The sequence below is a fragment of the Rhinatrema bivittatum genome, chromosome 15 (assembly GCF_901001135.1).
Source record: "Rhinatrema bivittatum chromosome 15, aRhiBiv1.1, whole genome shotgun sequence".
Classification (NCBI taxonomy): domain Eukaryota; kingdom Metazoa; phylum Chordata; class Amphibia; order Gymnophiona; family Rhinatrematidae; genus Rhinatrema; species Rhinatrema bivittatum.
The window spans coordinates 65334180-65352002 of NC_042629.1; the positions used below are offsets into that span (position 1 = coordinate 65334180).

Genomic DNA, 17823 nt, shown 5'->3' on the forward strand with positions numbered 1-17823 from the left:
GGGCAGGGCCTTCTTCCAGCAATAAGCTACTCTGCAGTTCAAGGAGTGCAGCCAAGAGGGCAGCAGTCTGAGAGCACAACTGAAGAAAATCGGCAAGCATTGTTTCAGAGAATCCTGGAACAGTGGAGGAGGCTCCAGGAGAGCCTCATAAAGCACCAGCTTGCTCTAGCTGGGGGGGGGGGGAAAGAAACTGGAAGCAGGCCAGACTCTTATTGATTCCTATTTAAAGACGAACATATCTGGCCGGGGAGCTGAGGAAGCCACCGCAAAGAACTCTGTGGAGGCCCAGTAGTGGAATGGCACTACAGGGGGTCCCGATGAAGATCCTGTAGGGTGCCCAAATACTACCGGGAGTCCAGAAACAGCTCCCGTGAGAAGTCCAGAGAAGGGGGTGGGGAATAACACAGAGAGGAGTTACAGAGAGTTCTGGGGAGGGTGACACAGACTGCCCAGGAGGAGGCAGTATTGAGTGGCCAGTGGGCTGCAGCACTGATCGGTCAGAAAGTGGCGCTACAGGAGGTCCTGAGGAAGATCCTACCGGGAGTCCATAACAGCTCCCATGAGAAGCCCAGAGAGGGGGGGCATGAAGAGGCCAGTGAGAGAGGAAGTGCCAAGTGAGAGGTGCCGTAAAGGCCCCTTGAGTGAGGCTGTGGAGAACCCAGAGGAAGGAACCACGGAGAGTCCAGAGGGTAACGCTGCGGAGACCTCAGCGAGTGAGGCTGGGGAGCAGAATCCAGAGAAAGGAGCCGCGGAGAGCCCAGAAGGTGGTGTGGCAGAGACCCCAGTGAGTGTGGCTGCAGAGAAACCAGCGACCGGCGTGAAGATACCAGAGGAATCACCATTGGCATGTCTGGTGTGTCTTCTAGTCCTCATTTGTACCCCGACACAGCCAGGTGTCCCCTGGAGTCAGGTGCAGCTTCATCGGAGTTTCAAGAAAGCGAACGTTTTTCTACATCTGGTTTTGTTTTTCCGTTGTTGTCCGTAGATGTTTTAAACAATGGAATTGAAAATGAAGATTTTTTTCTGCTTGGGTTGGCTCTCCTATCTAGGATAGTAGCCGGCCCACTAATAATTCCAGAAGATAATAAAGAGGATCAGTGTTCAAATTGTGGCATGCCTATATCTGGATTAACTTAGCTTTATGCTTACTGAGGGATATAGCAATCCTGAATATATAGAGACCTAAGAAAAAGGGAGGAACTGTGGAATTGAGTAAAAAAAATAAAACAAAAAGCCTTTTTCTGGTTCCTTAAAGGTCTCTATATTTGATGGATTGACTATATAGAGCAGCAGTGTGGATTTATAAGAAAAAGAAACATTTTATATTTTGTTGAGCTTAGCAAGCATGTTATTGCTCTGAGTTGCTGTTATCTCAAGTAGTGAATGAACTGTCAGAATACGGAGCAGGCTACGTGCAATGTAGCATCAGACCTTGCAATTAATGACATCTAGTATGTATGGAAAATGGGGCTCGTTTTAGTATTCTGACTTGGTTAAATGATTGGCTGCAGACCCTAAATTAGGTCTGTGACTGGACAAATTGTGTGTCAATAAGAATAATGATGTGAAGTAAGAACGCTTATCTGCAGGGAATAAAGCATTGATTGGTTACTTGCCCTGTTAATGAAAGATAATAGGGATGAGCCCCAGGGGCTGGAGGGAGAGAGCAAATGAACAGAGCAACAATGCCATAGCCATGCAGAATTTTCTCTCTAATAAATATAATGAAAGATGAAGTGTGGCATAAGTATTTTTTTTCTCTTCTAAGTAAAAGCCAAACAGTTACTCGATGAAGATTGCTTATAAAACAACAGCTGAAATTAGGCTGGGAGGTTATTTTTTGTCTGGATCGTAAATCTTTTTTTTTTTTTTTTTTTTTTAATTACGACAAAACCATAAAAGCGTCTGAGAGAAGATGGATAAGCTCCAAGGCGTACCCTTCGCGCACCAACTCCAAGACCCATTGGCCGGAAGTGATGTGGGCCTACCTCCAATAAAAATGAGACAAGTGGCCGCCTATCTCTGGTACCAGACAACGGACCCCCAAAACTTCATTGGGAGGATCGAAGAGCTCCAGAGCCAGGGGCACCATTTTTACCTGGCTTCTTTGCTCTAAAGGAGTGAGTCCTCCCAAACAAGCAAGATCTCCGATTACTCTAACTCCTGGATGAGCGGAAGCGCCGAGTGCTCCGAAACTGCCCCTTCGCTGACGAAAACCAGAGAGCAGATTTCCTGTCCTTCGGTAACCAAGAAAATGTGGACTCTCCCCATCGATCCGCCATCTTCTCCAATTCGTCCCCAAACAATAAGCGCCCCTTAAATGATATCCGCGGACCAGTTCCATAGTCAAAGTAGTCTTCGGGCCGCAGTCACCAAAGCCATCCCCATCCCCCCCCCCCGAGCAACCGTACACACCAAATCATAACCTGCATGTGCCTAAACCATGGCTCCCAGCTCCAGGAATGGACCACTTTTGCCCAAAGTCTCCTGAGGCTTGGTTTAAAAATCGCCTCAATCTTCCAATCCTGGGCATCTTTGAAAGCTGCACCTCCTTCCCCCCGAATGGTGGTATATTTTATCACTGCGCAGACCAGGGCATCCAACCTTGGGAAACCGGAGCTGCTCCCTAGCTTTAGGATCCATAGGGTACAAACCCGCCAATAAGCGACCTCCTTTAAAATTAGCCTCAGGAGAGCTCCATTACAAATTGATCAACTCTTGAACAGCTTCATGCAGAGAAAATAACCAGGATGCCTTTTGCAAACTAACCATCATAGGATTCTTCTTCAGATCCTGAGCCACTGAAAGCAAGGCCTCCTACAACCAAAAATCAAACCTGACATCCCGTCTCTGTGAAAGAGCTGAAGCATCGTCCTGTGCAGCTATGCATCTAGGGGAATCTCCCCCTCGGGATTCCCCATCGAGGATCCCGACTCTTCCCAGGAGCCTCCCGAAGGATCAATGTCTTCACCTTTACCCATCTGGGGGAGGACAAAGACTCCTTGGACTGCTTCCGCGATCCTCGGGAGAAAGACCACTGATGTGGGTGACCCAGAGATTCCATCCAGGACCCTTCCTGCCTTTTACAAAAGGCCTGCAGGCCCTTGAAAAATTCCATCCATGAAAAGATGGAAAAGCTTCTTCCGAGCTCTCCCACATGAGAATTGGCAGGAGAGGCGGTAGGGAAGACTCCTCACCCCCCGGGAGGAGCTGCTGCCACACTTCCCTCCTGTGAACTAGGAACTCCTGAAGTCCCTGCAGGGCAAATTCCCCTGCAGAGACATCCCCTTGAGCCTCAACACATTTCTGGCAAATGCTGAGTGATCTCCTGGGGCTAATTTCCCCCATACGGCAGGCAGAGCAGATGCGCAACATTTTCCCACGCTGCTCTCCCGATGCCATCTCTCCCCTTCGCGCGCTTCAGTAGAACTCCAAGCACAAAATGGTGCCTGCCGCGTGGTTCCCACACTGCCGCAGCACTCTGACTGGCTCCAAAAATATCAACTATCTGGCCCTTGCTCGTAATGGTGCCCACGTGGCCTCTCACGCCTGTCCCTCCTCAGTGCGCAATCACCGCTGCTGCCTCTGCCGACGTGGGTCTTTTTTTTTTTTTAAACTTTATTCACTGCGCTGAAAACAAAACAGCCCGCAGCAGACACCACAGAAACCGGGGCAGGGATCAAGTAGAGGAGAGGACATGTCGGAGACGAGAGGAAGAGAGACAAGTTAACAGGGCTGAGCCCAAGGCTCCCTTACCCTACAGGCACTCTCCCTGCAGGAACTCTCCCTCTGTCAGAAAGAGGGCTAGGGCACCAGCCTTCACCTCACTCCCATCCTGTGTGGTCAGATAGTCGACTGAGGGAGGGAACAAATGCTATTACCACTGGAGGTCAGAACAGCATGTTCAATCCTGGCAGGCCGAAGTCCACAAGCAAAGATGCATGTCCACCACCAGCTGGAATCTGAGAAACACTGGCTGGCCCATGTCTATGCTGAAGTCACTTTTCTCCATCTCCATCTGCTGGTTGGAGTGCACAACCCACTGGTGTGGACTGGCTTGCCCGGATGAAGAGGAACAGGAATCCGAATCCTAAATGCACAATAACTGAATCTTGGTTTGCAAAACAACTTCCAGCTGCACACTTGCTTTCTAAAAATGTTTGACGGTATCCCTGAAAACCTCGACAAAGAAAAGGCCCCAGACTCTACCTTGGGAATTGGTGAGTAGAATTCTCCCCAGGTCGACGACTACTAACACTGGATCCGGCACTTTAAAATCGTCCGGCAGGATCACCTGTGGGGCTGAAATATCAAGGTGCACCGTCCATCGTTTACTGTTCTCCTGCAGTGTTTCAAAAGCCAAGAAAAAAAAAACCATGCAGTCACTGTATAGGAATACACAACAACGTCACTCAATTTCCAATTTGCATTTTTTTTTCAAACCGTTCACATCTTGCAGACTTAGCTCTCGTTAGTATATATGATAGAATTGCAATCATATTTATGCTACAAGGGCCCAATGGGTGTCTCCTGCTTGATGGGATGTAGATATTGAATAAAGATGGCCACTTTGATTTTCTGGATTTGGCTTTTATTTATTGATTTATTTTTCTCCTGGCTCTTCCAGCTGAACCAGAATCAGGGCTAGCATCTGGCACTGTAAGTCTATACTCGCAACTACCCAGCAATTGGTCTCCTACTCAATATCCCCTCCTGGAAGTAGTTTGGGTCATTGTAGCGTCGGTCCTCAGCCGGAGGCCATGCACCATGGCTCTTTTCAGAACTCTCCAGTCATTGGCCCTAAATCCAGCCACAAGGGAGGGAATTTTCAAAGGAGTTATGCATATAAAAAGTAGCATACATTGTACTAATTTTCCAAAACCCATTTACGCGCGTAAAACCTTTTGGAAAATTGAGCCCTATTGGAGAACTTACTTACCTGATAATTTTGTTTTCCTTAGTGTAGGCAGATGGACTCGGGACCAATTGTTTATGCTCCCCTGCCAGCAGATGGAGACTGAGTCAGATTTCAAAGCTGACATCACCCTAGTTACATCCCTGCAGTGACCTCAGCTCTTCAGTTTTCTCTTTAAAAGCCACTGTGGACATACTAATGAAAAAACTTGATTAAAAATGATTGAAAACGGATAACCGTAACTGTACTCTACCAATCATAAACAATGAACTTCAGTAAGAATATAGATGCCCTGATCTAGGGACTGGATGACTGAACCGATATCCACTCCATGGACGAATCCTTGGCAGCATTTTTGGGCAGCCGTGAGCAGGATGCTGAGTCCATCTGTCTACACTAAGGAAAACTAAATCATCAGGTAAGTAATTTCTCCATTTCCTTGCGTATAGCCAGGGAAATGTACAAAAGCTACTCTTGATCGGGATGGAAGGCTGTCTGTGATCCAGTTAACACTGCCCTTGCAAAGGCTGCATCCTCTCGGACCTGAAAGTCCAGGCGATAGAACCTGGAGGTGTGCAAGGAGGACCACATCGCCTCTTGGCAGATATTGACTGGAGACAGCAGTCTAGCTTTCGCCCATGACACCACCTGAGCCCTAGTGGAATGAGCTTTAACCTGAGAAGGTAATGGCTTTCCTGCCTCCACATAGGCTCCCGTGATCACCTCCTTAATCCAGCAAGCTTTGGTAGCCCGCGAAGCTGGTTTGTCCTGCTTCCTTCCACTGTGAAGGACCGGTTCTGAAATTTCCAGATATCGCACCAAAGGTCTACTGAGATTCAAATGATGGAGGAGGCAGTATTCTTCCGCATCCTTGTGCTTATCTAGGGATGGCAACAAAATGGATTGATTCAAATGAAACTCCAAGACTACCTTGGGCAAGAAAGATTGAACGGTATGAAGCTGTAACACTCCTGGAGTCATCCAGAGGAATGGTTCCCGATAAGACAATGCCTGCAGTTCAGAGATGCGACGTGCCAAGCATATAGCTAGCAGGAACACCGTTTTCAAGGTTAATAAACACAAGGAAAGACTGTGCAGCAGCTGAAAGGAGGGTCCTGCCAAAAATTACAATACTAGATTAAGATTCCACAAGGGAACCGGACACCGTAGGGGTGACCGAAGGTGCTTTACCCCTTTCAGAAAACAGGCCACATCCGGATGAGCCAACAGGCGGGTTCCGTTCACCTCGCCCCTGAAACAGGAGAGAGCCGCTACTTGGACTGTCAAGGAGTTAAGGGTCAAACCTTTAATCAAGCCATCCTGCAAAAATTTCAGAATTAGTGGGATTTTGACTGCCCGAGGGGCAACACCACGTTCCTCGCACCAGGCCTCAAATACTTTCCAGACTTGCACATATGCTAGGGACGTAGAGAACTTCCATGCACAGAGTAAGGTGGCAATTGCTGCCGCAGAATATCCTTGCTTCATCAAGCGAGCCCTTTCAAGGGCCAGACTGTAAGACAGAACAGAGTCAGATCCTTGTGAAGGACCGGTCCCTGCTATAGCAGGGCCCTGTGTGGTGGGAGGTACAGGGGAGTCTCTACCAGGAGTCTCCACATGTCCGCATACCACGGATGCCTGGGCCAATCTAGAGCTACTAGTCGGACTAATCCCCTGTAGTGCTCGATTCTGTGAATGACCCTGCCCAGCAGGGGGTTATGGAGAGAAGGCGAATAGTAACTCTTCTTCCGGCCAGGTTTGAATGAAAGCATAAATCCCCAGGGACCACTGATCTCTTCTGTCACTGAAGAATCGGGGAACCTTCGCATTGTGGGATGCGGCCAGCAGGTCGATGGACGGGAGGACCCTAGCAATCTATCATCAGCTGAAAGGCTTTGGCCAACAACGCCCACTCTCCTGGATCCAGACTCTCCCTGCTTAGAAAGTTTGCTCTGAAGTTGTCTTTTCCTGCGATGTGGGAGGCTGAGATCATCGGTAGATATATTTATTTATTTTATTTTATTTAACAGTTTTTTATACCGACCTTCATAGTAAATAACCATATCGGATCGGTTTACATTTAACAATGGTGTAACTGAAGTAACAATTCAAGTAAACGAAAGATAACAATGGGCAGGAATAAGTCAAAGTTACAATCAACAGGGAAAGAGAACTTGGAAGCTTGCAACAAGCTGGAAAGAAGATAAGGCAGGAAATAAATATAAAGTGTCACCATGGAGCGTACGGGTTAAAAGCTTAAAAGGTGCTTTAGCCTGGAAGTGTCGGAGTCCAATGTTCGTGAGAATACATGCCAGACCGGGTCAGAGTGAAGGACAACTAGTGACTGTCTGGTGGATCGGCGAAGGCTTGGTGAAAGAGCCAGATTTTAAGTCTTTTTCTGAAGGTTAAAAGGCATGGCTCCAGTCTGAGATTTGAAGGGATGCTATTCCAGATAGATGGGCCCGCTATCGAAAAAGCTCTGTCTTTGGTCGTAGAGAGGCGTGAGGCTTTAGTGGGGGGATATTTCAGAGTGCCTTTGTGAATATCTCTAGTTGGTCTGTTAGAGGAGTGGAGTTTGAGTGGGATTTCCAGGTCGAGTTGAAGTTGGTGATGGATGGTTTTGTGAATTATGGTGATTGATTTTTATAGAATTCTGAAGTTCACTGGTAACCAATGTAGGTTCCTGAGGATGGGTGAGATGTGTTCGCCGCGGCTGGTACTGGTCAGCAATCTCGCTGCCGCATTTTGTATCATCTGCAGTGGTTTGGTAGTGGATTTGGGGAGGCCTAGGAAGAGGGCACTGCAGTAGTCTATTTTGGCGAACAGAAGCGCTTGGAGGACTGTCCTAAAGTCATGGAAGAATAAGAGTGGTTTAAGACGTTTTAGGATCTGTAGTCTGTAGAAGCAGTCTTTAGAGGTAGTACTGACCGTTTTCTTTAGATTTAGACGATTGTCTAGAATTACCCCAAGGTCTGTAACCTGCTTACAGGTAATGAGAGAATTGTGTGGTGATGGAGGGGAGATATTGTTTTCATTTGAGGAGATGTGGAGAAGCTCTGTCTTAGAGGCGTTGAGTACCAGGTTTAAGCTGTTGAGTAGATTAGTGATGGATAGAAGGCATTTATTCCAATGGGTGAGCGCTTTTGAGATGGATTCTGTTATGGGGATTAGGATCTGTACGTCGTCTGCGTACAGATAATGAATAAGGTTGAGGTCTGTTAACAGTTGGCAGAGGGGGAGGAGGTATATGTTAAAGAGGGTTGGAGATAAGGAGGATCCTTGTGGTACACCAAGAGTTGATTTTGTTAGGGGTGACTCTTTATTGTTGATTTTGACTTTAAAAGTCCTATTGCCGAGGAAGGACTTGAACCAGTTGTGGGCAGATCCGGAGATGCCGGATCTGCCCACAACCACCCATTCCATAAGATCTATCTCCTGTGACACTTCCTGGCTCTTGGTTCCACCCTGGCAGTTGATGTAGGTTACCGTCGTTGCGCTGTCCAACATTACACGGACTGCTTGAACCTGGAGTCTGTGGCTGAATTGTAGACACACCAATCTGACTGCTTGGGCTTCCAGGTGATTGATGTTCCAGAGGGCCTATTCCTCAGTTCAATGTCCCTGGGCCATCAGTTCCTCACAGTGAGCTCCCCAGCCCCAGAGGCTTGAGTCTGTTGTGAGGACCAGCCAGTTCGAGGAGGACAGGGTTGCATCCATGAGCTTCCTACAGCCACTACTAGAGCAGAGAGCATACTCCCATCGGTAAGTGGAGGCAAATCGAATAGTCTTTAGACTGCGGGTTCCAACGTGACAGTAGCGAGTGTTGGCCGCATGTGTGCCCTCACCCACGGCACTATTTCCAGGGTTGCCGCCATCAAACCGAGAACTTGGAGATAGCTCCACACCATCAGGCGTATTGTGCTCATCAACTGACATACTTGGGACATCAACTTCCTTATCCGTATGGTTGGAAGGAAGACCTTGTGCCCTGCTTGGTGTCGAACCGGACACCCAGATATTCCAAGGACCGGGAGGGCTTGAGACTGCTTTTATCCAGGTTTATGACACAGCCGAGTTCCTGAAGCAAGGAAGTCTACTTGTTGGTCATCTGGAGACTCTCTTCCATGGACTTGGCCCAAGAACAGGTGCACCAGGATTCTCTCTTTTCTCAATGCTGCCAATACGACCACCATAATCTTGGAAAACGGTCTGGGGGCGGTGGCTAGGCCAAAGGGCAGTGCCCGGAACTGATAATGGCGACCCAGTACCGCAAAGCATAGGAAACGTTGGTGTTCTTGACGGATTGGATTATGTAGATAGGCCTCTTTGGAAAGATAATTTTAGACAGTTAGATAGATCTCCGGTAGACTTTGTACCGCAAATAGACAGCTATGGATCGGAACAGACTCTGACTGATGAGTATGAATCAATATATTGCATGTGATTTGAGTGCAGGAATTGTATAAAGGCATGACTCTATTACCATTTGTTCCCTGTATTCCTGAGACATTCTGGCAACAATGAGCTGATAAAGAGCTGGAATAGCCCCAAGGAACATCTGGTATCTCTGGGGTCATCAAAGACTAAGAAATTTGGTATTTATCATCACCTGGGAAGATCAAATGCTAAAGACTAATATCCATACCAATGAGCTGATAATAAAATTAAACAATTGATGTTTTTACCAAATAGGAGATCAAAAGGACTGGTACTGAAATGCCTTTGAAATACCTAACTTGCAGAGAGATATATAAAGCATAGTGTTTGCTTATTCTAATTAAATGAGCTGAGAACAGAGAGCGAATAGCTGGTTCTTTCTCAGAGTCTCCGGGCCCGTAAAAGTCCTCCGGATTTCCTAAGAACACTGGCTTATATGAGGAGGGTATACAAGGGAGGTGTTCTTTATTGTTCTTTGATAAAGATAGAACATTAATTTCTGTCTGTCTCCTATTTACTTGTATTAATTTATGTACAACTTACTGTGATATTATATCCAATGTTGATATTACTTTGCTCATTTGTTATCCATATATTTACATTTAGTAAACTAAGTTTTGTTTTGCCAGATTGTGTGTAGAGTGTTCTATGACAAAATATAAAATATACCCCCACATGACCACCGTGCACAGCCTTGGATAGGTCCAGGAAGGTTAAGAACTCTCCTGATTGTATGGAGATTATGGAGCGTAGGGTTTCCATGCGAAAATGATTCACTCGTAGAAGTTGGTTGACATTCATGAGGTCCAGGATGGGGCGAAAGGAACCTTTCTTCTTGGGCACGAAATAGATGGAATAACGCCCAATATTTTCCTGGGGCACAGGTATTGGGGAGCCTTAAAAGAGTAGTCTCCACTGCCTGCTTCTTGTGCTGGAAGTGGCAAAGAGACATCATGAATATGTTCAGAGGAGTGCTGTGAAATTCCAGTGCATATTCTTCTCATATGACCTCCAGTACCCATTCATCCAAAGTGATCTCCCCGCTGATAGAAGAGGGACAGTCGACCCCCCCCCCATCTTCTCATTCCAAGGGTAGGTCAGCAAAATTTTAATGGGGGGTTCGGAACAAACCTGAACCTGCCCCTCTCTTGGGGTGTCGACTACGAAAGGACTGAGACCTCCCAAAGGGCCTAGACCTCTAAAATGTTGAGTTTCTGAAAGGGCAAAAGCATTGGAAGTCCCTGGTTCGACCCCTCATAGGTAAGGGGCTCTATAACTGCTCTCACTTATCTTCTGGTAGCTGGGGAACTGGAAATTCTCCCCATTTTCTGGCCAGCTTTTCCAATTCACTTCTGAAAAGGAGTGATCCTTTAAAGGGCATCTTTGTAAGATTTGCCTTGGAGGTTGCATCTGCTGACCAATTCCGCAGCAATAGCTGTCTTCTGGCTGCCACCACTGAAGCCACTCCTTTGGCTGAAGAACAGACTAGATCCGAGCCCGTGTCAGCTAAAAAGGCGGCAGTGGGTTCCATAACCACTCTGGAATTCACCCCTGAGTCATCCACCTCCTGAAAGAGGAGTAGGCACAAACGAGCTACCAGAGCACAACAAGAAGCAATCTGTAAGGTCATTGCTACTGTGTCAAAGGCCTGTTTAAGGATAAACTCCATCCGCCTATCATGTGCATCCTTTAAGGCTGCTCTTCCCTCCACTAGGATAGTTGTTCGCTTAGAGATGGCACAGACCAGCGCATCCACTTTAGGGAAAGGCAAATGTTCTCTGGCTGCCGGATCCAGTAGGTATAGAGCTTCTAATGCTCATCCCCCTTTAAAACTTGCTTCTGGGGCATCTCATTCCAGGTCAATCAACTCCTGGATGGCTTCCAGTACTGGAAAGTAGCAAGAGGCTTTCTGTAGGGAAATCAGAATGGGATTCTTCTTCAGTTCCATCATAGAGTCTGCCCCAGGAACTCCCAGCATCATCAGGATCTGAGAAATCAGAGCCGGCAATTCGTCTCTATGGAAAAAACCGTAACCAATATGGTTCTAAGCCAGGGGGAATTTTCCTATCTTCCAAGGAATCCGTATCCTCCTCTTCATCTATGCCGTCCGGGTCCCTGCCAGGGATACCCTTGGTGAGGCGGGGCATGCCTCTAGATCTGCTGATAGGAATGGGAGGTCTTACCGGCTGAGGTTCCATCCAGACAGGGGCAAGTGAGGTAGCAGACTCCGCCTGTACAAAGGCTGAAGACCCTGGAAAAATTCCACCCAAGAGAAGGCATGCCTAGCCCAGGAAGTACTGGGGTAAGCGCCACTGAATTTCCCTCTCCCATGGATGACCCAGTCACAGGGATACTCAGATCCGGGGTACTTCCAGTTAAGACTGTAGCTAACCCATCCTCTGAATGGGAGGCACCATGCTTAGCAAAGTCCAGGGAGGCCAACTCTCCTTGTGTTTCCTCACAATGCTGACATAAGTTGGAATCCAGGTCAGAGTGTGAAGGCCTAATATGACAAGCAGCGCAGAGAGAAATGCTCTTCTGTTTCTTGGCTGCTGGAGCCATTGGCAGCGATAACTGTGCATTGTCGGCTCACGCTTAAAATTTTATGCACACAGATTTCGAGCACCTAGGCAGGACGCGGCGAGGCGCGCACACGCATAGTCCGTGCACCTGGCTTTACTTGTATTCTGCGCTTAGTAGTTTGTGCGCGTGCAACGTGATGCATGCAGCAAGTGCACAGAGCCAATGCACTGCACATACCTATGTTCTATGAAGGGCAATACGGCATGCAGCCTATCACGTGGTGTGCCGACCAAGCCTAAAGCGGGGCCTAGCCCCCCGGGAGACTACTCAAACTGCTCGGAAGCCCACTTCACCTTACCCCAACGGGATCGGGAATGACGTTGGTATGGCGCACCGAGCAAGGAGACCAGAGGAAGTCTCACAAAAAACCCCTACAAACATCTCTGAATCGGGAGGTAAATTTTTTTATTTTTTTTTTAAACTTATCTGGGCTCATTGCTTACCAGCTGAGTAAAGAGATGGTCTCAGCTGCAGCGGGAGAGGGCTTTGGCTGTCACTGCTGCACTCAGCTTCCTGCACCCACTGCCTTTCAGCTGCTTAAGCAGCAAAATCCACACCAGCTACCAGACTAAGGCACACCTCTGAGGGATCTCAGAAATCGTCTCAAGAACTCTCACAACTGGGGGAGGAACCTTTAGTATCACCGCAGGAGAGCGTGGCTCAATTTTTTCTCCAGTTTAAATGTAGAATTTCTCCTTCCAAAAAGTACAGCAATCCCCATAGGGAGAGGTATGTCCACCATCTGCTAGAGACGGAGAAATACTGAAGGGCTGAAGTCACTGCAGGGGTGTATCTAGGGTGACGTCAGCTTTGAAATCTGACTCCGTTTCCATCTGCTGGCAGGGGAGCATAACCCATTGGTCCTGAGTCCATCTGGCTACAAGCTAGGAAAGGAGTAGATTTTCAAAAGAGCTATGCATGTAAAAGTAGCAATTTTCAAAATTTTTTTTATAAATTATCTCCTGTCTCTTAATAGAAGAGATGAAGGCAATAAAACAGTACTGGAATTCAAAAAGCCATGGGAAAAGCCAGGCAATAGGTAAGCCCAGGTAATGCTTGGAGATCAAATAGGAAAAACAGCCAGGTGGTCTTTATCTGCTGTCAATTCATGTGTTTCTATAAAACTCAGGCCCGAAGCTCATAACATTTGATTTCCCTTTACTGTATGAAATTCAACATAGAAACCCAAACTGAGATGTCATCAGTTATACAACAGTTCTTCTATTATTTCACACAGGAGTTTGTGGGTGCAGTTTTACCAATACATTTTAAGAAGACATTAAGTATTTTTCACGCTCATATAGGTTAAAAAAGTTGAGTCAATGCTAAAATGAAGAACAAATTTACTTGTTTCCTGAAGATGGACTTACAATGAAATCTCCTACCAGCAGCCGATCAATGGTTTGCCTGATTTCAGCCTTCGTCTGCATTTTCAGTTTGTTATACTGTCTCCGAGCAGCTTCTGCCACCCTCAGCTCGAGCTCAGACTGATACCCAAACCCTGTAAAAAGAGAGGGGTGTTAGGATTGCCCTTACAAAACACAGATGCAAATGATCAAAGAAAGAACTTGATTTCAGCACACCGGATTTGCAATCGTGAAAATTTGCCCCCATATACTTCTCTCAGAGTGAGCCATGCTTACAGTCAAACACTATAGATAATGAGAGAACCTATCAAATGAAAAATTACAGAAACTGAGAAGAAAAAAAATAGTAAGGAGCTAAGGAAAGCACTGCCTGGATTCCAAAATTTGTTTGCCTTCCCCAAATATAGATTTTCATAGCTGGAATACAGGGCAGGAGGTTGAGGGATTATTAAGGGTGAAAAGCACTCAAGGAACCCTGGGCCCAATTTATAAAAAGTTTTTTTTATAGCCATAAAATAGGAGAAACCCTGTTCTAAATCAGGCCCTGTCAATACTCTTCTTACGGTACCACAACCTCCTGATGCTCCATGATAACCGATTATTATGGCTGAGGGATGCAAGAATGAATAGATATCGTTACCCGCTGAGTCATCCCATGATGTATATGGGAAATGCATAAAAGTCTGACAGTGGTTTCTGGCCAAGCCAAGCAATGATGGAGGTTCTTGATTGGAGGAGGAAGGGGGAGTCAAAATAGAAAATGATCAGTTAACCTGAGCTGTGAACTTTTCCTTTGTAGAAGAAATCTGCAATTTTGGTGATGGCTTGTGGATTGTAGATTATGTTAAGAGGTCTGGTGCTGACTTCAAGGCGTCTCTCAAAGTGACTGTGTGCCGGATTTCTCTCGTACAGCATTTCGAACACTGGAGCGTCAGGATCAGAAGCTGCAAGAAAGAAAAAAAAAAAAAAAACCCACAAAAATGTGCCAGACCCTAGAGAAAATACGCAATAACTTCCAATGGGCCTGCCACGCAAAAGCTAAGAGAGTCTGCCACACCTCGCAATGCATTTCACATATTTAGTATCCACACAAATCACAGTGCTTCACAAAAAAATAAACATCTTAATGCATTTGTGGGCTAGCAATTTGGTATAATTAAAATAAGGAAATATTTCACAAGCACTATATGGTATCTACTCAAAGTTTCTGAAGACGCTAGAAGCGATAAATTAGTCCCTTCTATCCCACTGCACTTACTGGTCCCTCTCACTTCCACGAACACCTGAAGTGTTGCAGTTGCCATGCCAATACCCTTGAATACGCAGAACTAAGAGTCAAACAATCAATTTGTAGGCAATACATTTATATTGGACTGTGACTAGCTTTTGAGATCTATGCTCTCTGCATCAGGCCACATGAACCGAAAAACAGTTACTGGAAAAAACTAGCAGAACATCTATACAAGAACTGCTAGGACTCGCTCGTCATCCAGTTAGTAAATGCCCGTTGCCCCTCCTTCCACCAATAAACAAACTTACTGTTACTTCTATGAGCTGCGTCAGATGCTGTTGTGTGAACACTGGTAGACTGGGAAACACTTCCAACCTCCTTTTGCTAATAGGAGAACAAAACAACAGGTGACATCAACCTATGCTGTACAATTACATTTATACAGATAAAAACAAGTAAGAACTTGCTAGTAACTACTCTTAATCAGATCAGTATATTGAACATTTTTGCAGAACTCTGTTATAAATACAGTTATAAAGTGTTCTGGAGAAATAATGATAGGACACAACTGGCTCACATAAATATGCAGTACAATTTATTTCCCCACACAGTTCAGATCTAGTGTTTAACCTGTCACTGTGGATCTCCTGAGAACCAGATTGCCTATGTTTGGGAAGCTCTGTCCTAGGTACTGAAACAAAAACATAAAATTGCTTGCCGCCTTTAATCCCTCTTGACCTGCAGCACCCGGAGAGTGCCTGCGACCTGTGAGGGAAGCTCGTAAAACTTATTTTCTAGTTCAAATGTGAGGTTTGACACAAAATGTATTTTAACTGTGCAAGAAGTGTGCTTAATAGTCAATGGATGGAGTCTCCCGGTGACCGTCAGCATTATTACACACAAAAACAGCATTACAGAAATTCAGCCTTCATGGGTGATTTTCACATCAGAGTTTTAATATATCATGCATTACTTTTTTTTTTAAATACAATCCATTTTATAAATGGAGTGTGCACCAAGCCAGCTTACAATGCATTTATCAGCAGGTACCCTGGGATCATTACTCCTTCAGTTCCATGAAGGAAAACCAAAAGTTACATGTACATCTTGAAAGGGGAATCTGCTCATTTCTTAAACTAAAATATTTTCATCTAGTCTGACACTACTTTAAAAAGGTATGTTGTTAAGTTTCATGATAAAATGAAAGACATCTACTTTGTTGCTTTTAATGCAAGAGAATGATGTGGTTATTTGAAATGCTTTATTTGGAGATAAAAGCCTGCAACACCAGACAATTGCAGGTTGCTTTCTTCAACCTTGTAAAGCAATTTAAAGTCCGATTAAAGTGCAAAAGAAGTCTTAAAACCCTCTCTATATTACTATATTTCAAGCTGCTTGGGCTGTCTTTAAGCCAAATTCTTTGTTTAACACTCCCTAGCCGTCAATAATATAAATCTTGGAGAGGGTTTTAAGAACTCTTTTGCACTTTAATCGGACTTTAAATTGTTTTACAAGGTTGAAGAAAGCTTAAGAACTTACTTACATCTCTATAACATTGTCTTTTTAAACTGATTCGAAAAATTACTAAAATATGAAAAACAGTATACATCTCGAGTGAAGTCTTAGCCTTATAGGTGCATTATGTCTCTCTCTAATTAGATACCGGACAAACTATACAGCAACAAATATTTGCACCCTTTTTGCTGGTTTGGTGTTTACATAGTATTTTTAGGAATTTTCTGATTAGAGGCATTTGGCATCCATTGCATAATCTAAATGAAAGTCTTGATAAATCATAGGTGCAGTTATCAGTTAAGTGTTACCTACAGGATTCGGGGAGACGAGAACAGGAAAGATGGTCCCTTGTGTTGCCAGATCTCGGAGAAAGAGTCCGCCCAGTTGTACCAAGAGCAGTGAGGAATCTCTGCGGGGAAGAGATTCCACTCGGATTTTTACACCTGATGAACAGAAGCAAATATTGGTATTTTTGCTGCATCACACACACACACACAAAATTGTCTCACCGAAGACTTGTGTCCTGTGCAATTTACATGAGAAACACAGGCTGCATGTTTCTCCCATGCAACATACATGACATCAACTTTGGTCGGCATACATTACTAACTGCAAAATGAGATCCTTTTCTAATCTATGCTGTGAGATCGGAGTGGGGAAAATATGAGTCCAAAAGTGGCTGCAAACAGGAAAAATGGAGGATGATCAATGCTGAACAAACAGAAAGAGCCAATCACTCCAATACAATGGGCACTAAATATTTGCTACTTTCTAGTGGAAACCTATTTTCCTTATCCTAGTCTAGAGTATGCTCTTTGGCCCTACATGCATGAGTGTGCAATGTCATCAATAATGAAGTATGTGAAGCAGCTTTGAAGGGCATTAGATGCAGCAGGCTAACTGGCTACATTTAAGGACTGGACAAAAACCCCGTAATGCTTATTGCACAATTTTGTTTTCCCATGGAACTGCCTTCCTTCCAGAAGCCGCAGGAAATTAAAATCCTGGATAACAGATATACTGTCTTAAAAACCGTGCAAGCAAACTGGCTCGCCTATTTCTGGCTGATTTTGTGCCCTAGTTCTGCCAGATCCTTAAAATGTTCCGTCGCCACCAAGACATCCAGAATTCCTCTATGTAAAGAACTGTGGAAATGCTTCTCAGGACATTTCAAAACCTACGCCCAGGCTAAGTGGTCAACCAAACCCTAGGCCAAAAGCAGTAGCATAATTATTAGGTGTCTAGTTGAGGGCCATTAGCCAATATACCTATCCTGCCACTCATAAGGTCCAGGGAGAGGGAAAAAAAATTACAAGATGTACATATAAATCCTTAGCATGAAAACAGGACATTTGTTTTGGTATTATTTTATGTTAAACATTATACTAGATAAAATGATTAATGTGTGTTATGTAATTGGTATATTATTATTATATGATATAGTCCTTCAGATACCTAAAAGGTTTTAATGATGCACGAACTTAGAAACTTTTCCGTTGGAAACAACAGAACTAGGGGGTCACGAAATCAAACTCTTAGGAAAGATGACTCAGAACCAACGTCAGGAAATATTTCTTCACGGAGAGGGTGGTGGATGCCTGGAATGCCCTTCCAGAGGAGGTGGTGAAGACAAAATCAGTCAAAGAATTCAAAGAGGCATGGGATAAACACTGTCGCCCGAATTTTCAAAGCCCAGTGTACGTAAAATCCAAGGGATAGATACGTGGCTGGGCCTTGTGTGAGCCGAGCGCATTTTAAAAACAGCCCGGCCACAC

General features: G+C 45.2%; 1 protein-coding gene across 3 annotated transcripts in view; it reads right to left on the reverse strand.

Annotated features, from left to right (window-relative positions):
• The window catches only part of VPS13D (vacuolar protein sorting 13 homolog D), a 273597-nt gene that overhangs the window by 232327 nt on the left and 23447 nt on the right, over positions 1–17823 (reverse strand). For all 3 annotated transcript variants that reach the window (XM_029578385.1, XM_029578384.1, XM_029578386.1), the window contains exons 14-18: positions 16361–16491; positions 14842–14917; positions 14076–14246; positions 13306–13436; positions 4210–4342 (exon numbers count right to left, since the gene is read on the reverse strand). In XM_029578385.1, the coding sequence (XP_029434245.1) occupies positions 4210–4342; positions 13306–13436; positions 14076–14246; positions 14842–14917; positions 16361–16491 (642 nt within the window). The remainder of the gene's footprint in view (positions 1–4209; positions 4343–13305; positions 13437–14075; positions 14247–14841; positions 14918–16360; positions 16492–17823) is intronic.